The sequence below is a fragment of the Physella acuta genome, unplaced genomic scaffold (assembly GCF_028476545.2).
Source record: "Physella acuta isolate Inbredline_101_S28 unplaced genomic scaffold, ASM2847654v3 ptg000582l, whole genome shotgun sequence".
NCBI lineage: Eukaryota > Metazoa > Mollusca > Gastropoda > Physidae > Physella > Physella acuta.
Genome location: NW_026732101.1, coordinates 465,461 through 490,972, shown reverse-complemented (window position 1 = coordinate 490,972; position 25,512 = coordinate 465,461). Strand labels below are relative to the sequence as shown.

General features: G+C 36.0%; 2 protein-coding genes across 6 annotated transcripts; one reads left to right on the top strand and one right to left on the bottom strand.

Annotated features, from left to right (window-relative positions):
* Window positions 1-1,009: 1,009 nt before the first annotated feature.
* LOC131947097 (uncharacterized) lies at window positions 1,010-14,462 on the top strand. 2 transcript variants are annotated; one of them, XM_059308184.1, is made up of 11 exons: window positions 1,010-1,046; window positions 3,997-4,735; window positions 5,084-5,318; window positions 6,849-6,937; window positions 7,429-7,514; window positions 8,813-8,896; window positions 9,063-9,214; window positions 9,459-9,542; window positions 11,475-11,622; window positions 13,101-13,195; window positions 13,596-14,462. In XM_059308184.1, exons 1-11 carry the CDS (start codon window positions 1,014-1,016, stop codon window positions 13,780-13,782), a joined length of 1,932 nt encoding a protein of 643 aa, XP_059164167.1. In that variant the 5' UTR covers window positions 1,010-1,013; the 3' UTR covers window positions 13,783-14,462. The 2 variants fall into 2 exon arrangements, with proteins under 2 accessions (XP_059164167.1, XP_059164168.1); XM_059308185.1 differs by having other exon boundaries at window positions 1,014-1,046; window positions 4,000-4,735.
* Window positions 14,463-14,533: 71 nt separating this feature from the next.
* Window positions 14,534-24,592, bottom strand: LOC131947100 (uncharacterized). Of its 4 annotated transcripts, none has more exons than XM_059308190.1 (11): window positions 24,481-24,592; window positions 23,606-23,837; window positions 23,013-23,165; window positions 22,647-22,789; window positions 22,311-22,451; window positions 16,766-16,908; window positions 16,420-16,524; window positions 15,968-16,121; window positions 15,732-15,838; window positions 15,068-15,195; window positions 14,534-14,855 (listed from the first exon to the last, which is right to left on the bottom strand). In XM_059308190.1, the coding sequence occupies exons 2-11, from the start codon at window positions 23,825-23,827 to the stop codon at window positions 14,844-14,846; spliced, it is 1,308 nt and encodes a 435-aa protein (XP_059164173.1). In that variant the 5' UTR covers window positions 23,828-23,837; window positions 24,481-24,592; the 3' UTR covers window positions 14,534-14,843. The 4 variants fall into 4 exon arrangements, with proteins under 4 accessions (XP_059164173.1, XP_059164172.1, XP_059164171.1 ...); XM_059308189.1 differs by having other exon boundaries at window positions 24,420-24,581; XM_059308188.1 differs by having other exon boundaries at window positions 24,431-24,581.
* Between the last annotated feature and the right edge of the window lie 920 nt (window positions 24,593-25,512).

The following is a 25,512-nucleotide window of genomic DNA, read 5'->3' as shown; positions in this document are numbered from 1 at the left end:
TGACGTGGACATTCGACACTGATGATTGATTTTATATCGATCGTTTAACCTTATCTTTCAGAGTTCATACCTGTCTGTCCTATTTATTAACTTATTTAAACTTCTATCAACATATTTTCGTTTTCTTTTTGTTGCATGAAAGTCTTTTTTAACAGTCCAAGCAAAACCACTTACAACAAGTCATTTAACAAACTCACCAACCAACTAGTTTTACAACAAACCCACCTATAACAAATTTCGCAACAAAACAACCTTTATATAAATTAATTGTTGAACGCATTTTATCGTACTTAAATTATTATTTCCCCATTATTGTACTCATATTCAACATTTACATGAAACGTCATTAAAAATATATTTACCATTACTTATTCAGTTGTCGAACTTCTTTGTGTAAATCACATGTTCGCTTTGTGCCAGTGTTGTTTTTTAAAATTGTTTTTGTTTGAACTTTCGGCTCACTTTATAAATGTCGTTTTAAAATAAGAGCAACTATAAGATTACAGATAATTATTTGGGGAGGGGGGGGTATGAATAAGCTCCATCAGTGGCGTAGCCATGATCGTCTCATTGGGAGGGGGGGGGGGTCTGAATAAGCTTCATTGTACGATTATAACCTAGTTGAAAGTCTTTGAAAACATTAGTGACATATTGGCCAACATTTATAAGCTGCAGTCTACACATGCAAAAGAAAAAACAACAAAAAAACTATTTGTATGAGGGGGGTTGAGGAGGCGATGCAAGTGTGCCTCATTCTTTTGCATTTTAAAAATACATTTTTAAAGCAGTATGTCAAAAATAATTTTGCAATTTTTAAAGACATTTCATTGTAAATAAGAGGGGTAGAGGGTAAAATCATAGTTTCATAGTTATTGTATATTTTTTTAAAAATGCCGAAATGTCTGAGTTGATCTTCGTATTTTCTAATACAAGGTATGTAACTAAAATTATTTGCATAAAGCATTGTTACCTCCCTTACAGAAACAGATAATTATTGTTGCCTAACAACCAAAATGGCGCCTGGTCTAGGGACCATGGCTGATCATGTAAGTTTATTTTTATAATACCTCCGAAAATTTAGTGTTACAAATTAAAAGTTGTTGATTATGATTACTAGATCTAGATGTAGATCTACAAAGTAATCAAATTTAGGTAGTTTCCAAAACCAAGCGGTGTTATTAAAATAATTCATTTTAATAGATCCGAGTGATCGGTAGTCTGAGTCGAATTCAAATAATTAAATAAATAATAAAAATATGAGAAATTATCATTAAAATAGGCCTAATTACTGTAATTATTGTCATTATACTACTACTACTACTACTACTACTACTACTACTACTACTACTACTACTACTACTACTACTACTACTACTAATAATAATAATATTAATAATAAAATAATACGTTAGCGTTAGATACTAGATCTATAATTAGGGATTTAGGTAAAAAAACACTAATCATCATATAAAAATAAAAATTACATATTCTTGTAGAGCTCAACAAAATGAAAACAAAACAAAAAAGATTTTTTGTCTAGCTCAAATGGTTTTTTTTTTGCGAATTTTTTTGTGAGGGGTGGAATCCCCTTGCTTTAGCATTGGCCAATTGTGACAAGTCATGGTATACCTGAATAAATTGAGCATAGTTATTTTACTTGCAGTTGTATTTTGTTCATATTTGCAGAGTTTAACTAGAATGATATATAGAACTTGTAAATGCTGTTGAAATTAATAAAAATAATACAGAACTTATATTTTTGTGTTGGCTTCCTCCCATAACCCCAAAAAACTGTGTGCTGCGCAAATATGAAAATGTTTCTAAAGCCATATTTTATATAAATACAGCAAATGAAAGAACTACAAAGTTAGAAATCTAAAGTAAATGACTTGAACACTGTTATGTGCATATAATTGCCTCATTATTTTGGGCAGGTGAAGTAGAGTCCATCTTTAAGCCATTTTGTTATAAAACGGCTGCGCAAATATGAAAATGTTTCTAAAGCAATATTTTAAATAAATACAGTGAATGAAAGAACTCCATAGTCAGAAATCTACAGTAAATGACTTGAACACTGTAATGTGTCTATAACTGCCTTGTTATTTTGGGCAGGTGAAGTAGAGTCCATATAAAAGCCATTTTGTAATAAGTGAAATGAAGTATCAGATCAATGTTTTTATGTGTGAATTGTGTATGGATTCTGATTTTCAGCATATAACTATATCTAAGGGTAAGTAGAACTTGAATACTTAAAATTACAGTTAGCACAATGCTAGTGTATAGCAACAGACAGGTAACCTAGATCTAGGTCTGACTCTTGTCAGTCTAGAGTCTAGTCTGACAAAATTGGATTTTTAGGAAAAACATATTCTGCAAAACTAGAACTAGAGCTGAAAAAATTAAAGATGGGTATGTAAATATATTTTGAAATAAAAAATTAGATTTGTTTGCACATGCCATAAGAATGCTGTTATTAGTTGATCAAACTTAAAGGCAGGAAGATCGGGATGAAAAAATATAACAATGGTGGCAGCGTGACCTACATACAGTGACTACGTTCGGAGGGGTATAACTAATGTCGGAGTCAAAATATCCAAAAACAAATTTCATTTCCAATTACTTAAGATATGTCTGATCAGTAATCTACTCTCATCTAGAGGAATCTTTTAAAAAATCGAGATTCCAACGTATTTGAAACTAACCTTGATACAGAGGGAAGACCAAAGCAGAGACAGCATGCAATCAGGTCGCAAAGCCATTAAAACTAAGGGATAACCACTCTTCTTTTTAATTAACCTTAGGAAATGACCTTTTAAACTTAATTAATTACCATAAATTAAAAACTTATTAGTATGCAAAACCAAATCTCGTGGGTCCGGTATCAGAAAGTAATGGGCGATTTCGGGTCATGTTTTTACCGCGAACTCGGCGGATGCCGACAACCCTACTATAATCTATAGTATTTATTCTATAGTATATTAGATACTTTACTAATACTGAGATAGTTAAAGTTAAATAATAGTAGCTCTAAATAATAGAGTTATTAATAAACATAATTAATAATTAATAGTAAGTAGATCTAGAGTATTCTAGAGAGAGTCAGATAAGACTAGATAAATCATAAGCCTATTTATATTATACATACTACTCTATAGGCATACTATAAATTTTATAGAATTAGTAGAAAAAAATAAGTAGACTATATATTGAATATAAGATTTTTCTTGATCTAGAATTCTAGATCTAGATTCCAGAAATCTGGATCTGATTTATAATATATATATATATATATATATGTATATATATATATATATATATATATATATATATATATATATATATATATATATATATATATATATATATAGTATAGAATTAGTAATAGTATAGTGTATTAGTTGCTTTAGTTAGTAGTCTAGTATTTTACCAGCTTTATTTAGCTTTATCATCAACTGGTTGGCTGTGTCTATGTAGACATGGTTGGCTGTGTCTATGTAGACATGGTTGGTCTATGTGGACATGGTTGGTTGTGTCTATGTAGACATGGTTGGTCTATGTGGACATGGTTAGCTGTGTCTATGTGGTGTGGACATGGTTGGTTGTGTCTATGTGGACATGGTTGGTTGTGTCTATGTGGACAATGTTGGTTGTGTCTTTGTGGACATGGTTGGTTGTGTCTATGTGGTGTGGACATGGTTGGCTGTGTCTATGTAGACATGGTTGTGTCTATGTGGACATGGTTGGTTGTGTCTATGTGGACAATGTTGGTTGTGTCTTTGTGGACATGGTTGGTTGTGTCTATGTGGTGTGGACATGGTTGGTTGTGTCTATGTAGACATGGTTGTGTCTATGTGGACATGGTTGGTTGTGTCTATGTGGACAATGTTGGTTGTGTCTTTGTGGACATGGTTGTGTCTATGTGGTGTGGACATGGTTGGCTGTGTCTATGTAGACATGGTTGGCTGCGCTGTAAACAGCTTAATTTTGTCACCTCAGCAGATTTGTATCATTCCTGGTCTATCAACAAACAAAAAAGTGTCAAACCCTGGTGCACTATTGCGAAGACCAAGAGCGCCAAAGCTTCTCCCTCCCCTCTCAGCAGACGACCAATCAGAACCAGAGAAGAAAGAAAATGAATTAGGCTCAGTGATTGCCATGTTCCAGAACACATTTGACCTGGAAGCTCTGCGAGGAATTGTTGTTGAACCCGAAATAATTTCCGCAAGAAGTAGAGCCCCAAGTTTGGCCTCCCCACCCCCTCCTTCAGAATATGAGGCCAACAACCACAAACTGGCACAGGTCAATTATAATATAATTCAAAAAAATACCTGGCACAAATCTTTTGGCAACAACAGATTGCTGATCACAAACGAGGACATGAAATATGTTTTAGACCCACTATTGAGAGGAAAAACTAGCTTAGGGACGTACATTGATGGCAAAAGTCTCGTGAAGCCTCTAAAGTATAGGGGCCCTGACCCTCTGCCCCGCCGTGCTGCCAGGAGGAATGTAGGGGTGCTCATCAATTACGACGTTGACGACCAAAGATTCTTTGAGCCACCAGCTTTTACCCTGGAACATTTTATCTACAAAATGGCGGAGATGAAAAACTTATCAGTTCCGAGGGTGAGGAAAATTGTCTACTCCAAGCACAATGTAAAAAAGTTAACAGACATGTTGGCGCAGGTGCTGAATCCCAAGACACAAGACAGTCTTCATACAATCAACTTTGATGGTGAGTGATTTGTTCCATTTTAAATCTATCACCACCTCGACTGTGTGCTTGTGATATTTTCTTCCATGATACATATCTATTTTGCCAAAAAATAATTAAAGTGTGATGAGTTGCAGGAACAAAAATATTTACCATGAGGTCTTCACCAAATCAGACCAAGAGGAAAGTCAGAGCACTAAAAAATAAAAAAAAAAGCAAAAAGCAAAATGATATTTGATATGCCTTTTATTCTAGTTCAAACATAAGCAAGGATTAGGCTCTTGCTAAATCATTTAGAAAGATTTTTTTTGCGATAAGAACACATAAAATAATTTTTTGTTCTTGTAAAAAAATCATTTTTTTCTGTAGCCTCAGAAATCCCCATGAAAGAAAACAGGATCCCCCAAAAACAACTGCTGTATGAAATGGCTGCGCTGATTAAAGAACACGTGAGGGACGTGATAGGCACGGATGTGAAGTCAGTCATACGGCCAATGCCCAAGTACAGCCCCGACCGTACGGGCACATCCAGGCCACATACAGAGATCATACTGTACGAGGACGACAAGAAGAGCCGGACCAGTACAGCAGTGCGGATCAAACAGTCAGTAGTAGTGTGTGGGGAGTGTGTGTGGGGTGTGTGAGGGAGTGTGTGTGGGGTTTGTGAGAGTATGTGTGGGGGATGTGGGGAGTGTGTGTGGGGATTGTGTGTGGGGGGTGTGGGGAGTGTGTGTGTGGTATGTGGGGGAGTGTGTGTGTGGGGATTGTGTGTGGGGGGTGTGGGGAGTGTGTGTGTGTAGGTGTGGGGATGTGTGGAGTGTGTGTGGGGGATGTGCGGAGTGTGTGTGGGGAGTGTGTGTGTGTAGGTGTGGGGATGTGTGGAGTGTGTGTGGGGGATGTGCGGAGTGTGTGTGGGGAGTGTGTGTGTGTAGGTGTGGGGATGTGTTGAGTGTGTGTGGGGGATGTAGAGATTGTGTGTGGGGGATGTGCGGAGTGTGTGTGGGGAGTGTGTGTGTAGGTGTGGGGAGTGTGTGTGTAGGTGTGGGGATGTGGGGAGTGTGTGTGGGGGATGTAGAGATCGTGTGTGGGGGATGTGCGGAGTGTGTGTGGGGAGTGTGTGTGTGTAGGTGTGGGGATGTGTGGAGTGTGTGTGTAGGTGTGGGGATGTGGGGAGTGTGTGTGGGACAGTGTGTAGGTATGGGGAGTGTGTGTGTAGGTGTGGGGATGTGGGGAGTGTGTGTGTAGGTGTGGGGATGTGGGGAGTGTGTGTGTAGGTGTGGGGGGATGTGTGAAGTAGAGCATTTGACTGCTAGCCCAAAAAAGTGAATTCTGGGTTTGATTCTGTAGGACATCATTGACTCCACCCAGCACTAATGAGTATGTCACGCACGTTAGGGAAAGTAAAGGTGGCTGGACATTGTACTGACCACGTTAGGGAAAGTAAAGGTGGCTGGACATTGTACTGACCACGTTAGGGAAAGTAAAGGTGGCTGGACATTGTGCTGACCATGTTAGGGAAAGTAAAGGTGGCTGGACATTGTACTGACCACGTTAGGGAAAGTAAAGGTGGCTGGACATTGTACTGACCACGTTAGGGAAAGTAAAGGTGGCTGGGAATAGTGCTGACCACGTTAGGGAAAGTAAAGGTGGCTGGACATTGTACTGACCACGTTAGGGAAAGTAAAGGTGGCTGGACATTGTACTGACCACGTTAGGGAAAGTAAAGGTGGCTGGACATTGTGCTGACCATGTTAGGGAAAGTAAAGGTGGCTGGACATTGTACTGACCACGTTAGGGAAAGTAAAGGTGGCTGGACATTGTACTGACCACGTTAGGGAAAGTAAAGGTGGCTGGACATTGTACTGACCACGTTAGGGAAAGTAAAGGTGGCTGGGAATAGTGCTGACCACGTTAGGGAAAGTAAAGGTGGCTGGACATTGTACTGACCACGTTAGGGAAAGTAAAGGTGGCTGGACATTGTACTGACCACGTTAGGGAAAGTAAAGGTGGCTGGGAATAGTGCTAACCACACTATTCTATCCCTTCACTGAAATAGGTCAACTCTACTTCACCTGTCCCATGGGCGGTAAGGATTGAAAGGGTACTTATATATTTCACTGAATATTTTCTCCAGAGACACAGAAACCCCTGGGGTGGACGCCGTTGTTTATTCTGCTCATTCACGTGTTTTTCAAGGGTCAGAGAGGAGCAGGTCACCTTTTGGTAAGAGCTTAATCCAGCTTATTACCTGAGAGCTTAATCCAGATCATTACCTGAGAGCTTAATCCAGCTCATTACCTGAGAGCTTAATCCAGCTCATTACCTGAGAGCTTAATCCAGTTTATTAGCTCAGGGATTAACACAGCTTATAAGCCTACACTAGTCAACTTAGCTAGTAATCAAATGGCTCCTGTAGCACTAATTGACTTAATTCATGCAGACAAAACACAAATTTTAATCTGCATGATTTTAATCAAATCATTCAATCTGTTTATGTGTAGGCCTATTTTATAATTAGATACCAACATACTTAGCTAATTAGCTAGTTACTTTCATTACGGTGATTACTATCTCTATATCTTATATTATATCACATCTTAAATAGTATCATATCTTATATTTTTGTGTATCTTATATTGTATCATGTATCTTATATTATATCATGTATCTTATATTGTATCATACGTCACCTGTGATAAACAATATATTTGCAGCTGCCCCTGAGGATGAGACCATTACACCCTCAGAGCTAGCCATACTGGACACTCTTATAGCTGGGGGGACGGCTCTAAGCATGAAAGTAGGTTGAAGCATGAAAGTAGGTTGAAGCATGAAAGTAGGTTGAAGCATGAAAGTAGGTTGAAGCATAAAAGTAGGTTGAAGCATGAAAGTAGGTTGAAGCATGAAAGTAGGTTGAAGCATGGAAGTAGGTTGAAGCATGAAAGTAGGTTGAAGCATGAAAGTAGGTTGAAGCATAAAAGTAGGTTGAAGCATGAAAGTAGGTTGAAGCATGAAAGTAGGTTGAAGCATGAAAGTAGGTTGAAGCATGAAAGTAGGTTGAAGCATGAAAGTAGGTTGAAGCATGAAAGTAGGATGAAGCATGAAAGTAGGTTGAAGCATGAAAGTAGGTTGAAGCATGAAAGTAGGTTGAAGCGTGAAAGTAGGTTGAAGCATGAAAGTAGGATGAAGCATGAAAGTAGGTTGAAGCATGAAAGTAGGTTAAAGCATGAAAGTAGGTTGAAGCATGAAAGTAGGTTGAAGCATGAAAGTAGGTTGAAGCATGAAAGTAGGTTGAAGCATGAAAGTAGGTTGAAGCATGGAAGTAGGTTGAAGCATGAAAGTAGGTTGAAGCATGAAAGTAGGTTGAAGCATAAAAGTAGGTTGAAGCATGAAAGTAGGTTGAAGCATGAAAGTAGGTTGAAGCATGAAAGTAGGTTGAAGCATGAAAGTAGGTTGAAGCATGAAAGTAGGTTGAAGCATGAAAGTAGGATGAAGCATGAAAGTAGGTTGAAGCATGAAAGTAGGTTGAAGCATGAAAGTAGGTTGAAGCATGAAAGTAGGTTGAAGCATGAAAGTAGGATGAAGCATGAAAGTAGGTTGAAGCATGAATGTAGGTTAAAGCATGAAAGTAGGTTGAAGCATGAAAGTAGGTTGAAGCATGAAAGTAGGTTGAAGCATGAAAGTAGGTTGAAGCATGAAAGTAGGATGAAGCATGAAAGTAGGTTGAAGCATGAAAGTAGGTTAAAGCATGAAAGTAGGTTGAAGCATGAAAGTAGGTTGAAGCATGAAAGTAGGTTGAAGCATGAAAGTAGGTTGAAGCATGAAAGTAGGTTGAAGCATGAAAGTAGGTTGAAGCATGAAAGTAGGTTGAAGCATGAAATAGTTTTAATCAGTAACCCAAATTTTAATAATAAAAATAAAGTATGGAATTAAAAAAAAAAACTTTTATAGTAAGCTTTATACAACATTTAATATTTAAGATCAAGATATTAGTCAATAGTTACAAAAAGATGCTTTCAGTGAGAATCGAACCTTTACCCTCTAGTAGACAGTACATTGTGCTGCTTGTACGTTACTTGTTACGTTCTATCACTACAGGCTCACTTCATTGACGACTTACCTGACATCTCTCCACTGGCACAAACGTTAACGTATGTTAACCTAAGTTTTAACAATTTTAAGGTAAACATTGTGTTTGAGTTATCAATGGTATATAGATCTAGTTTTTTTTATATAATTAGAGATGCTTTTATATTTATACAATTTTAGAAAAAATGCTAAGTTTACATTATAAAATAAGATAAAATTGTTTTAAAATATTGTAAATGATAAAGCCTGATTCCCCCAGGTGTTTCCCATTGAAGTGTTAGACCTTCCGAACTTGGAGGTTCTCAAGTTGAGAAATAACCCACTCATTGAAATACCAGGGGAGATTATCAAGCTGCAAAAACTTAGAGTTCTAATCGCTTCATTTTGTCTTATTTCTGCGCTTCCCTCCACGTAAGTTGAAATAAAACCTACACATCACAGACAAAACTTATAGCGTCGAATTCGCATAGGCTACATTTGTGTTCAAATTTATTTTATAATGATAAAATACAAAATACAATAATAAACTGCAGTCATTTCTTGATGTTTCATTAAATCATAAAATAAATTTGTGTATTTATTGATGAAGGAATAGATGATCCAAATTTGTCCTCTCATGCCCAGGTTGTTTAAACATTTGTCCTCTCATCCCCAGGTTGTTCACCTTACCTCACCTGGATGACCTGAGCCTCTCCTACAATAGGCTGACCTTTCTGCCCTCAGAGGTCGCGACATTACAGTCAGTTCTTTTTTCATATTATTACAGTTTATTATGATTTCATATTCTTTTAATCATTTATGGTGGACATCTCGTTAACCTGTTTACTGTTCTCATTAGCTTATTTACTGTACTCAGGTCCCTGAAAGTTCTCATTAACCTGTTTACTGTACTCAGGTCCCTAAAAGTGCTCATTAACCTGTTTACTGTACTCAGGTCACTGACATCTCGTTAACCTGTTTGTACTCAGGTCCCTGAAAGTTCTCATTAACCTGTTTACTGTACTCAGGTCCCTAAAAGTGCTCATTAACCTGTTTACTGTACTCAGGTCACTGACATCTCGTTAACCTGTTTGTACTCAGGTCCCTGAAAGTTCTCATTAACCTGTTTACTGTACTCAGGTCCCTAAAAGTGCTCATTAACCTGTTTACTGTACTCAGGTCACTGACATCTCGTTAACCTGTTTGTACTCAGGTCCCTGAAAGTTCTCATTAACCTGTTTACTGTACTCATTAACCTGTTTGTACTCAGGTCCCTGAAAGTTCTCATTAACCTGTTTACTGTACTCAGGTCCCTGAAAGTTCTCATTAACCTGTTTACTGTACTCAGGTCACTGACATCTCATTAACCTGTTTGTACTCAGGTCCCTGAAAGTTCTCATTAACCTGTTTACTGTACTCAGGTCACTGACATCTCGTTAACCTGTTTGTACTCAGGTCCCTGAAAGTTCTCACTAACCTGTTTACTGTACTCATTAACCTGTTTGTACTCAGGTCACTGACATCTCATTAACCTGTTTACTGTACTCAGGTCCCTGTAAGTTCTCATTAACCTGTTTACTGTACTCAGGTCCCTGAAAGTGCTCATTAACCTGTTTACTGTTCTCGTTAACCTGTTTACTGTACTCAGGTCCCTGAAAGTGCTCATTAACCTGTTTACTGTTCTCGTTAACCTGTTTACTGTACTCAGGTCACTGACATCTCATTAACCTGTTTACTGTTCTCATTAACCTGTTTGTACTCAGGTCCCTGAAAGTTCTCATTAACCTGTTTACTGTACTCATTAACCTGTTTACTGTACTCAGGTCCCTGAAAGTTCTCATTAACCTGTTTACTCTTCTCATTAACCTGTTTGTACTCAGGTCCCTGAAAGTTCTCATTAACCTGTTTACTGTACTCATTAACCTGTTTGTACTCAGGTCCCTGAAAGTTCTCATTAACCTGTTTACTGTACTCAGGTCCCTGAAAGTTCTCATTAACCTGTTTACTGTACTCATTAACCTGTTTGTACTCAGGTCCCTGAAAGTTCTCATTAACCTGTTTACTGTACTCAGGTCACTGACATCTCATTAACCTGTTTACTGTACTCAGGTCCCTGAAAGTTCTCATTAACCTGTTTACTGTACTCATTAACCTGTTTGTACTCAGGTCCCTGAAAGTTCTCATTAACCTGTTTACTGTACTCAGGTCCCTGAAAGTTCTCATTAACCTGTTTACTGTACTCATTAACCTGTTTGTACTCAGGTCCCTGAAAGTTCTCATTAACCTGTTTACTGTACTCAGGTCACTGACATCTCATTAACCTGTTTACTGTACTCAGGTCCCTGAAAGTTCTCATTAACCTGTTTACTGTACTCAGGTCCCTAAAAGTTCTCATTAACCTGTTTACTGTACTCAGGTCACTGACATCTCATTAACCTGTTTGTACTCAGGTCCCTGAAAGTTCTCATTAACCTGTTTACTGTACTCAGGTCACTGACATCTCATTAACCTGTTTACTGTACTCAGGTCACTGACATCTCATTAACCTGTTTACTGTACTCAGGTCACTGACATCTCATTAACCTGTTTACTGTACTCAGGTCACTGACATCTCATTAACCTGTTTACTGTACTCAGGTCACTGACATCTCATTAACCTGTTTACTGTACTCATTAACCTGTTTGTACTCAGGTCCCTGAAAGTGCTGGACCTAGAGGGCAACCAGCTCCCAGCGCTGCCAGCCTCTTGTCTCTTCATGGCCAACCTGGCACATGTCAATGTCCGGAACAATTTCATGCATCCCCTCTTCTGGAGGGAGAACACTAAAAATAAACCACAGGTAAATAAATACCACGGGTAACTAAATACCACAGGTAACTAAATACCACAGGTAACTAAATACCACAGGTAAATAAATACCACAGGTAACTAAATACAACAGGTAACTAAATACCACAGGTAACTAAATACCACAGGTAACTAAATACCACAGGTAACTAAATACCACAGGTAACTAAATACCACAGGTAACTAAATACCACAGGTAACTAAATACCACAGGTAACTAAATACCACAGGTAACTAAATACCACAGGTAACTAAATACCACAGGTAACTAAATACAACAGGTAACTAAATACCACAGGTAACTAAATACCACAGGTAACTAAATACCACAGGTAACTAAATACCACAGGTAAATAAATACCACAGGTAACTAAATACAACAGGTAACTAAATACCACAGGTAACTAAATACCACGGGTAACGAAATACCACAGGTAACTAAATACCACAGGTAAATAAATACCACAGGTAACTAAATACCACAGGTAACTAAATACCACAGGTAACTAAATACCACAGGTAACTAAATACCACAGGTAACTAAATACCACAGGTAACTAAATACCACAGGTAACTAAATACCACAGGTAAATAAATACCACAGGTAACTAAATACAACAGGTAACTAAATACCACAGGTAACTAAATACCACGGGTAACGAAATACCACAGGTAACTAAATACCACAGGTAACTAAATACCACAGGTAACTAAATACCACAGGTAACTAAATACCACAGGTAACTAAATACCACAGGTAACTAAATACCACAGGTAACTAAATACCACAGGTAAATAAATACCACAGGTAACTAAATACAACAGGTAACTAAATACCACAGGTAACTAAATACCATGGGTAACGAAATACCACAGGTAACTAAATACCACAGGTAACTAAATACCACAGGTAACTAAATACCACAGGTAACTAAATACCACAGGTAAATAAATACCACAGGTAACTAAATACAACAGGTAACTAAATACCACAGGTAACTAAATACCATGGGTAACGAAATACCACAGGTAACTAAATACCACAGGTAACTAAATACCACAGGTAACTAAATACCACTAGTAACATAGGTAACTAAATACCACAGGTAGCCAGTTACCCTTTCTAATTTATTGTTGATTAACATAATCCATTAACACAATCCACTAACAATCTTATTTTATTTCTTACTAGCAATAGTTAATTTGTATAACTGAAAATCCCAATTATAATGTTAACACTTATTTATCAGGTTACATTGTAACTTTACCATACCTCTACCAACATCATTTTAAGCCAAATTTAAGCTTACCACATTAAAATTATGTAAATACCCTTTGTATCAAAGTTACAAGGGAGATTAAAAACTTGAACTTTCTAGAGGTCGTTGTTATCTTGCCACTGCTAAAATTTATTATGTTCCAAAACATTCTGAATTTGGGATGTAATAAAATGTGTTAAATCTGTTCTAGAATCTTCTGGACCTCTCTTGCGTTCAAGTTTACAAAATGTCAGATCCCAGCATGCACTATTTGTTTACAGATGATGTCATCAAAGCACTTAGCAGGTTGGTCTCAAATGTAACAGTTTTTTATATAAGTGATGAGATTTAATAGTAGATAGTATTTTGAATATATGCCCTATATAACATTATAAGTAAGTATGATATATATATATATATATATATATATATATATATATATATATATATATATATATATATATATATATATATATATATATATATATATATATATATATATATATATATATATATATATATATATATATATATATCATATATAAGTCCATACATTCTTTTATAAACATTTTCTCTTTTCTCTTAACTTAGATTTTTTCTTTTCTGTAATGTTATAATTCCCTCTCCTCCATAGATTTATGATTCTCTTTTAATGAAATGTTTACAGGACAAATCTAAAAAATATTTTGTGTTGATCTTGTGCCAGGGTTGAAGAGTGTGACTGCTGCAGGGGTCCCCTGTTTGGTCCAGGTTTGAGAACCATCTGCCCAGTGCCCAGACTGTTCACTGTCAAAAACATGCCATTTTTGTTCCGAGCATGCACGCCCACCTGCCTCACACAGTTTAAAGAAATGAAACCTGAAGCTTTAGCTGTGTTCTTGTATGGCCAGTGAAGGGTTAAAATATTTTAGCTGTGTTCTTGTATGGCGAGTGAAGGGTTAAAATGTTTTACTCACTAGGAGAGCTGAATATCTTAGCCTTTATCCAACAACCAGTATTATTAGAAATTAAGCAGCAAAAACCTGCTGACATTATTTTGTAACCCTGAGGTGTAGAGAAAAAAATTATTAGTTTATTGTTTTTTTTTTTTTTTTTTTGCTAAACATAATTTGATGTTTAATTGACTTGTTGCCAAAACATTTTTCAAGTTTTTTTTGTTGTTGCCAAAATCTGTTTTATGTTTATTTCTTGTTACCTAAAGTATTTCATGTTATTTTACTTGTAACCAGAAACAGTGTTTTAATAAAATAATGTCACTATTACTTACAATTACCAATCAGGTTTGATAATGAACTGTGTATATAAGTATATTCTTGTAAATACGTATATAGATATATATTTTGGTTATGCACTGTACAGTGAAGTATATTAAAATAAATGTGAAAACTTCTATGTTGATTTTAAAATCACACGCTGTGGATTTTGCTATAACAGTTGAAATGTGCAGTCATACATTGTGTCAGCTCTACAAGTTTATAAATAGATTTTTTAAAATTCCAAAGTAATCTAAAAATAATGTCAAAAAAGTAATAAAAAGAAAACAAAATCATAAAATTAAAATTTGCACTTTTTTTAATGTTCCACGAAAAGTCAACTTTTCTTTGAACATGTAAGTTAAACGAAAAATAAATTTGAACCTTATTGTTATAACAGTTTCAGCAGTTTGATTTTTAGAAATAAAACAGTTAACCAACTATAAATGCAGAGTAGATAATTTTTAATGTAAAATTCAGTTTTAAAAATACACAAATATCACAGTCTAAAATTATACAATAATTGGTACACTTATTATTATAAAACACATCAGAGAACACAAAAAAATACTTTTAATTACATGAAGAAATAAATAAACAAATGAGATTTTGGATCTTGTTAAATTTTTTAACTACCAACAACTTTTGGCTGACTGTATTACTACAGGCAATCACAGGGGGAGCTTAAGTCTTTTTGAGCTTCATTTCTTTTTCTGTGGAAATTAAGGGGACACAACTTTATGTACAAATTTAGGTACGATTACTTTTATTTGAAAAACTGAAAATTTAGAGCTGAAAATTTATAAAAATTTTAAACATTTATAAACTAACAACTTTTTATTTAAAACTACCAATTTGCCATCTTCTATTGATTATGTTCCAAACACGTGAAGAAGTAAAACAAAATCACAGATACTGTTCACACCTTTTTTCCTTTCTTCTTCCCTTTTCTCTTTCCTTTTTTCTTTAAACCTGCTCCTTGTTTGACAATGGCGTTGAATGTAGCAGACGTCATTTTGTGGGTGGTTCTGACCTTGCATCCGCCCAACTTGGCTGTCAGAAAAATAAAAAACAAATAACTTTGACTGACAGAAATTGTTTGGAAAAATATTGTGTCAACATTTTAAAATGCCATTTTATCCCATGTCAGATCTGTGTTCTACAGCCAGGTAGAGCTAAAGATATTGACAGCTACACCTTCATCTTTCCTTTAATTATCTTTGTAAATCAAAACATAAAAAGATAAATATTCCACAACATTTAACTGTCACAGACTCATACAATACCATTTTATAAGCTAATGTCTGCAGCCAGAAGTAGAAGACAAAGATTAAACCTTTGATCTGCTTAAAGTTAGTTTTAGTACAATTTTTAAAAACAACTAAATAAAATGTGATTGTACAAGCAAGTGAAAATATTTTATCCAATTTAAAACACTAAACAGGTAAGTGAAAATATTTTATTCAATTTAAAAAACAAAACAGGTAGGTGAAAATACTTTATCCAATTTAAAAAACAAAACAGGTAAGTGAAAATATTTTATCCAATTTAAAAAACAAAACGGGCAAGAGAAGATAACGTCTGATCACCTTCTTTTCGAGCTGTAAGGCCATCTAGGATCTCTCGTCCTCCCATTTCTCCGATAGAGTTATCTTCTAGGTCAAGCTCCACAAAACACTTGGAATTCATCAAAAGTCTGGAGAGTACACCAGTAAAGTTTAGAAAAATAAGAGTACTACAAGTCTGGATGGTTGGAGAGTATAACTGTAAAGTTTAGAAAAATTAAGACCAGCATAAAACAGCAGAAACAAAATATTTAACTCACTTTTTAAACAACCTCATACAAATAATTGGGGCAAATGTGCCATCATTTCCGTAGCTGTCTATTCCGTTGTCTGCTAAATGTAATTTGTGGAGCCAGGGGCCAACAGGGGGTGGGGCAGGTGGGGCTTTCTTTTTCTTCTTCCTCTTACCTTTACCTGCAGTAAACGTGGATGATACATTATAGGGATACATTATAGGGATACATTATAGGGATACATTATAGGGATACATTATAGGGATACATTACAGGGATAAATTACAGGGATACATTATAGGGATACATTATAGGGATACATTATAGGGATACATTATAGGGATACATTATAGGGATACGTTATAGGGATACATTATAGGGATACATTATAGGGATACATTATAGGGATACGTTATAGGGATACATTATAGGGATACATTATAGGGATACAAAACCTTTCTGATGACACAAAGACAAACCTTTCTTCTTTTTCTTTTTCCCACTTCCTGTTCTTGATTTTTCGCCATTGGAATCTTTTTCACTACCACTTCTACCACTAGCGTCATCCTTGTTACTTTCTTTCTCTGTAAAGTTTACACAAAAATAAATAGCTGCTGAATGTTTAAATGCTAAACCTAAATGAGGGTAGGTAAAGTAGAGCTCTTTAACATTGGCATACTGAACTCATAATTGGTGGGTGGACCCATGAACATCTAATAAACTAATGTGTCATGCTGGTCTGGTGAGTACATCACCTCTCTAACATCACCTCTCTAACATCACCTCTCTAACATCACCTCTCTAACATCACCTCTCTAACATCACCTCTCTCAATCAGCTTCTCCTCCTCTGCTCTCTTGGCCTCCTCCTCCCTCTCAAAGGCCTCTAGTTCTGCTTGACTGACACACATTTTGATCAGGTCGATGGCGCCTTCACACTCCAGCTCATTGCCGTCTAGGTACAGCTCTCTGTCACAACACAAGAAACATATCTAATTATAGTCTAGGTACAGCTCTCTGTCACAACACAAGAAACATATCTAATTATAGTCTAGGTACAGCTCTCTGTCACAACACAAGAAACATATCTAATTATAGTCTAGGTACAGCTCTCTGCCACAACACAAGAAACATATCTAATTATAGTCTAGGTACAGCTCTCTGTCACAACACAAGAAACATCTAATTATAGTCTAGGTACAGCTCTCTGTCACAACACAAGAAACATATCTAATTATAGTCTAGGTACAGCTCTCTGTCACAACACAAGAAACATATCTAATTATAGTCTAGGTACAGCTCTCTGTCACAACACAAGAAACATATCTAATTATAGTCTAGGTACAGCTCTCTGTCACAACACAAGAAACATATCTAATTATAGTCTAGGTACAGCTCTCTGTCACAACACAAGAAACATCTAATTATAGTCTAGGTACAGCTCTCTGTCACAACACAAGAAACATATCTAATTATAGTCTAGGTACAGCTCTCTGCCACAACACAAGAAACATATCTAATTATAGTCTAGGTACAGCTCTCTGCCACAACACAAGAAACATATCTAATTATAGTCTAGGTACAGCTCTCTGCCACAACACAAGAAACATATCTAATTATAGTCTAGGTACAGCTCTCTGTCACAACACAAGAAACATATCTAATTATAGTCTAGGTACAGCTCTCTGTCACAACACAAGAAACATATCTAATTATAGTCTAGGTACAGCTCTCTGTCACAACACAAGAAACATATCTAATTATAGTCTAGGTACAGCTCTCTGTCACAACACAAGAAACATATCTAATTATAGTCTAGGTACAGCTCTCTGTCACAACACAAGAAACATATCTAATTATAGTCTAGGTACAGCTCTCTGTCACAACACAAGAAACATATCTAATTATAGTCTAGGTACAGCTCTCTGTCACAACACAAGAAACATATCTAATTATAGTCTAGGTACAGCTCTCTGTCACAACACAAGAAACATATCTAATTATAGTCTAGGTACAGCTCTCTGTCACAACACAAGAAACATATCTAATTATAGTCTAGGTACAGCTCTCTGTCACAACACAAGAAACATATCTAATTATAGTCTAGGTACAGCTCTCTGCCACAACACAAGAAACATATCTAATTATAGTCTAGGTACAGCTCTCTGTCACAACACAAGAAACATATCTAATTATAGTCTAGGTACAGCTCTCTGTCACAACACAAGAAACATATCTAATTATAGTCTAGGTACAGCTCTCTGTCACAACACAAGAAACATCTAATTATAGTCTAGGTACAGCTCTCTGTCACAACACAAGAAACATATCTAATTATAGTCTAGGTACAGCTCTCTGTCACAACACAAGAAACATATCTAATTATAGTCTAGGTACAGCTCTCTGTCACAACACAAGAAACATATCTAATTATAGTCTAGGTACAGCTCTCTGTCACAACACAAGAAACATATCTAATTATAGTCTAGGTACAGCTCTCTGTCACAACACAAGAAACATATCTAATTATAGTCTAGGTACAGCTCTCTGCCACAACACAAGAAACATATCTAATTATAGTCTAGGTACAGCTCTCTGTCACAACACAAGAAACATATCTAATTATAGTCTAGGTACAGCTCTCTGCCACAACACAAGAAACATATCTAATTATAGTCTAGGTACAGCTCTCTGTCACAACACAAGAAACATATCTAATTATAGTCTAGGTACAGCTCTCTGTCACAACACAAGAAACATATCTAATTATAGTCTAGGTACAGCTCTCTGTCACAACACAAGAAACATCTAATTATAGTCTAGGTACAGCTCTCTGTCACAACACAAGAAACATATCTAATTATAGTCTAGGTACAGCTCTCTGCCACAACACAAGAAACATATCTAATTATAGTCTAGGTACAGCTCTCTGCCACAACACAAGAAACATATCTAATTATAGTCTAGGTACAGCTCTCTGTCACAACACAAGAAACATATCTAATTATAGTCTAGGTACAGCTCTCTGTCACAACACAAGAAACATATCTAATTATAGTCTAGGTACAGCTCTCTGTCACAACACAAGAAACATATCTAATTATAGTCTAGGTACAGCTCTCTGCCACATCACAAGAAACATAACTAATTATAGTCTAGGTACAGCTCTCTGTCACAACACAAGAAACATCTAATTATAGTCTAGGTACAGCTCTCTGTCACAACACAAGAAACATCTAATTATAGTCTAGGTACAGCTCTCTGTCACAACACAAGAAACATATCTAATTATAGTCTAGGTACAGCTCTCTGTCACAACACAAGAAACATATCTAATTATAGTCTAGGTACAGCTCTCTGTCACAACACAAGAAACATATCTAATTATAGTCTAGGTACAGCTCTCTGTCACAACACAAGAAACATATCTAATTATAGTCTAGGTACAGCTCTCTGTCACAACACAAGAAACATATCTAATTATAGTCTAGGTACAGCTCTCTGTCACAACACAAGAAACATATCTAATTATAGTCTAGGTACAGCTCTCTGTCACAACACAAGAAACATATCTAATTATAGTCTAGGTACAGCTCTCTGTCACAACACAAGAAACATATCTAATTATAGTCTAGGTACAGCTCTCTGTCACAACACAAGAAACATATCTAATTATAGTCTAGGTACAGCTCTCTGTCACAACACAAGAAACATATCTAATTATAGTCTAGGTACAGCTCTCTGCCACAACACAAGAAACATATCTAATTATAGTCTAGGTACAGCTCTCTGTCACAACACAAGAAACATATCTAATTATAGTCTAGGTACAGCTCTCTGTCACAACACAAGAAACATATCTAATTATAGTCTAGGTACAGCTCTCTGTCACAACACAAGAAACATCTAATTATAGTCTAGGTACAGCTCTCTGCCACAACACAAGAAACATATCTAATTATAGTCTAGGTACAGCTCTCTGTCACAACACAAGAAACATATCTAATTATAGTCTAGGTACAGCTCTCTGTCACAACACAAGAAACATATCTAATTATAGTCTAGGTACAGCTCTCTGCCACAACACAAGAAACATATCTAATTATAGTCTAGGTACAGCTTTCTGTCACAACACAAGAAACATATCTAATTATAGTCTAGGTACAGCTCTCTGTCACAACACAAGAAACATATCTAATTATAGTCTAGGTACAGCTCTCTGTCACAACACAAGAAACATCTAATTATAGTCTAGGTACAGCTCTCTGTCACAACACAAGAAACATCTAATTATAGTCTAGGTACAGCTCTCTGCCACAACACAAGAAACATATCTAATTATAGTCTAGGTACAGCTCTCTGTCACAACACAAGAAACATCTAATTATAGTCTAGGTACAGCTCTCTGCCACAACACAAGAAACATATCTAATTATAGTCTAGGTACAGCTCTCTGTCACAACACAAGAAACATATCTAATTATAGTCTAGGTACAGCTCTCTGTCACAACACAAGAAACATCTAATTATAGTCTAGGTACAGCTCTCTGTCACAACACAAGAAACATCTAATTATAGTCTAGGTACAGCTCTCTGTCACAACACAAGAAACATATCTAATTATAGTCTAGGTACAGCTCTCTGTCACAACACAAGAAACATATCTAATTATAGTCTAGGTACAGCTCTCTGTCACAACACAAGAAACATATCTAATTATAGTCTAGGTACAGCTCTCTGTCACAACACAAGAAACATCTAATTATAGTCTAGGTACAGCTCTCTGTCACAACACAAGAAACATATCTAATTATAGTCTAGGTACAGCTCTCTGTCACAACACAAGAAACATATCTAATTATAGTCTAGGTACAGCTCTCTGTCACAACACAAGAAACATATCTAATTATAGTCTAGGTACAGCTCTCTGTCACAACACAAGAAACATATCTAATTATAGTCTAGGTACAGCTCTCTGTCACAACACAAGAAACATATCTAATTATAGTCTAGGTACAGCTCTCTGCCACATCACAAGAAACATCTAATTATAGTCTAGGTACAGCTCTCTGTCACAACACAAGAAACATATCTAATTATAGTCTAGGTACAGCTCTCTGCCACAACACAAGAAACATATCTAATTATAGTCTAGGTACAGCTCTCTGCCACAACACAAGAAACATATCTAATTATAGTCTAGGTACAGCTCTCTGTCACAACACAAGAAACATATCTAATTATAGTCTAGGTACAGCTCTCTGTCACAACACAAGAAACATATCTAATTATAGTCTAGGTACAGCTCTCTGTCACAACACAAGAAACATATCTAATTATAGTCTAGGTACAGCTCTCTGTCACAACACAAGAAACATATCTAATTATAGTCTAGGTACAGCTCTCTGTCACAACACAAGAAACATATCTAATTATAGTCTAGGTACAGCTCTCTGCCACATCACAAGAAACATATCTAATTATAGTCTAGGTACAGCTCTCTGTCACAACACAAGAAACATATCTAATTATAGTCTAGGTACAGCTCTCTGCCACAACACAAGAAACTTATCTAATTATAGATGGTGGTTAGTAGATGTAATTATAGGTGGTGTGTCTTGTGTAGATGTAATTATAGGTGGTGTTGTGTTGTGTAGATGTAATTATAGGTGGTGTGTCTTGTGTAGATGTCATTATAGGTAGTGTCTTGTGTAGATGTAATTATAGGTGGTGTGTCTTGTGTAGATGTAATTATAGGTGGTGGTTAGTAGATGTAATTATAGGTGGTGTGTCTTGTGTAGATGTAATTATAGGTGGTGGTTAGTAGATGTAATTATAGGTAGTGGTGTGTCTTGTGTAGATGTAATTATAGGTAGTGTGTTGTGTAGATGTAATTATAGGTGGTGTGTCTTGTGTAGATATAATTATAGGTGGTGGTTAGTAGATGTAATTATAAGTAGTGTGTCTTGTGTAGATGTAATTATAGGTAGTATTGTGTTGTTGTAGATGTAATTATAGGTGGTGTGTCTTGTGTATATGTAATTATAGGTGGTGTTGTGTTGTGTAGATGTAATTATAGATGGTGTGTTGTGTAGATATAATTAAAGATGGTGGTATTTCTTGTGTAGCTGAGATGAGCCTTATAAAAAAAAATGGTCCAAGAGTTTGTATACAATCACTAATAAACACAATTTAGGAAGACATTGATAGAGGTGCTGCTCACCTATAAGAATTCATTTATATCACTTAAATCTCATTTTATCATCTCGTTATAAAGACAAAAATAATGTTTTCTATCCTTACATTGATAAAAAAAAACAACCACTAATTGATCTGTACAATACTAATGAGAGCATACAAGGTTAAATTACCTGATTGCTGTTTTTGAAACAATATCTCCTAAGTATTTTCCACTAGGAATATTTAAATCACAATAGCAAAGACTAAGGGAAAGAACTGAGATGTTGTCCACCAAACCATTACATAAGCTCTGGCATCCGTTGTCACCAAATCTAGAGAAAATAATCCTTAATTTAATCAAAGTATATTCATTTGTTTAAACGAAAACATTTATTGCCTGTGTAAATCGTCACATTATTCTAATACTTCAGATTATTATCAACAAGTTTTAATAAAAATATTTGTGGTTAAAAATTGAAATAATTACAAAACAACAATTATATTTGAAATCACAAGACTGTACTTGCTCGTTGTAATCTAAGACTATAGTTGTCAGAAATTCACAAAACTTGAAGGATCTGGAGAGCCTTGAGACAGTTTCCACATCAATGAGGCAGTCTAGCAGCTCAATTAGCCTCATAGGGTGGAAGGACTTTTCTAGGAAGCCTGCCTGATGATGCAATTTAAGTCATGAGCACTGAAGTCATACTACACACATTTTAAAGTCATGAGCACTAAAGTCATACTACACACATTTTAAAGTCATGAGCACTGAAGTCATACTACACACATTTTAAAGTCATGAGCACTGAAGTCATACTACACACGTTTTAAAGTCATGAGAATTGAAGTCACACAAGCCAATCTTGCCCCACCCATTTAGGTGCACTTACCAATGATGCAATGTTCTCATATGACATGGGGTAATCCCATATATGAATGTCTTGAATGTGTTTATACCGCTCCTGCCTCAACGATGCAATCAATGGCTCAAACAACACTGGAAGGTCTCCATCTTTTACTAGGGGCACTGTTTCTAAGATAAACTTAACACAAAATGTCAACATGAATCAGATTTTGTCATATTCACTAAAAAAAAAAAGAATAAAATTTGAAATTTTGCAAACAAGTGTAACTTTAAACAAAAATTTAGGTAACGGAATATGCCTATCAAAAATATACAAGATGCTCAAGTCCAACTATTAAACTACAAAAGTTGTATTCGCGTGTTTTAATTTTAACAACACAGCACCTAGCTAAGTGAAAAAAGTCACCCCCCCCCCCCACAGACACTTCAAAACAACAACTTCGCACACAGAAATACCACAAAGGAAAGAAGAAAATTATAACTGTAATTACTCTCACCAGAAGGCTTAAGGTAAATAGAATAATGTGAGATTATTATGACATCAGCCTAAAATAACATATTCTAGTAACCTTGACCCCCCTGATTGAACACCCAATTTTATTGTAATCCGGAAGGTACCTTAGTGACAAGTTTATTTTCCTCAGCAGCTGCTCTCAAAAGTTTCCTAATCCCAGGACACATCTGGGAGTTAGTCATCACACAGTTTTTCTCATAAGCTTTCAGGAGCCTCCTCGTTTCTCCATCTCCTGATGGTGTCTTTTGATCTTTCCCTTTGGACTTTCCTTTTGCTTTTCCTTTTCCCTTACCCTTTCCTTTCCCTCTTTTTTTCCCTTTAGGCATTTTTCTTCAACTAAGACATAATTTGGAACAAATATGGAAAAAAAATTAAAACAACTTACATAGGCCTAGGCATAAATATTTAAGTATTAAAACTTCTAGACCTATATAAATAATTCAATTAGCCCATGTTGAATATTTTTTCAATAAATACATTTCCTACATGAGTAGGCCTACTATAACTATTCATGCTACTACTATACTACTGTTTTATGACAGACAGTGAGTCTTCAATCTACACTTAAACACTATACTTATAATTATAATCAAGTAACTTAAATCTACAACAACAGGTTTTAGTGTACTTCTCAGTGTAGTTAATAGTTATTATTATTAATAATGGGTTAATAATAGTAATAAGTGTAGTAGGCCTTGTTATTACTTAATTTAGTATTAGATCTATAGTAAATTACTTAAAAGTTAAGTTAACTTCAGTTAAGTGTGTGTTAAGTGTTAAAGGCTGTTAAGGTTAAAATTAAAAAAGGGCTCTAGTAGTGTAGTAGTAGTAGTCTTTAGTAGTGTTATTATTAAATTAGGCCAGATAAGGCCATACTAATCTAGTACTACACAAGTAGATCTAGTTGCTTATTCATACTTGAAATATACCTCGCTGTTGGTAATTCCACTTATTTCTTCTCTTACCTACTCTTACTTACTTAGTTAATTCAAAATAAAAAGGTAAAGGTATTATTAAAAATGAGATCCTATTCAGACTGCCATATTGTTTATATTGTTGCCAACAACATTTTTCTAATTTTCTGCATTAAAGAGCTCGACACTATTTCAGTTCCTCTGTGGACATAGATTGCCAGATACTCGAGCATTACTAATCTAAATTAATTTATAAAAATACATTCTTTCAACAATTTTTTGTAATTAACTTAAAAACTGTAAATTAAAACATTAATTTATTTATAAAGTCAAACACATTTTAATGTAATAGGCCTATAAATTATAACCATAAGATAAACATATGGATTGATATACTGGGAGCAAAACCTCGTCCAGAAAGCTTCTTTAACAAATAAAAAATATTAGATCTAGATCTAGATTCTACTAGAATACCCGTCATCCGTTGGATAACTGTGGGTTTCGGGGGTCATCCATCAAAAAACATCACGTCTGTCACTCAGAGGCATAGCGACCCTTCCCGGCGCCCGGGGACAAACTTTTCGATTTGAACCCCCCCCCCCCAAGATTTCGATTTTCACCCCCCCCCCCCTCAAACTTTTGATGTGCACCCCCCCCCCCCCCACTCAAACTTTCGATTTGAACCCCCCTCAACCTTTCAATTTATTTTTCCAAACCATTTTGGCGCCCCAACATATGTCCCCCCCCCCCGCCTCCCCTTCCCCCCCCCCCCCCCCGCCCCGCCTCCCCTCCCGCCACCCCCCTCCCCCTCCTCGCTACGCTACTGCGGTGTCACTTATCGTCACAAAAAACAGACCCCACATTCAAAAATATGTTTCTTATCTTTTAAAAACACCGAAAACACCGATTTCGGACTATCCCTTCATATACTGACGTCACATGTGACCTACTCAACTCTACTTCACCTGCCCAGTGTCCCGCCAAGTCTCAGACAACATGTTTTTATCGTTTAAAAAACGATTCCAGCCGAGCATGTCTCTGACCACACTATCCTTTCATATGCTTAGGACAAAGAAACAGATGAACTCTACTTCACC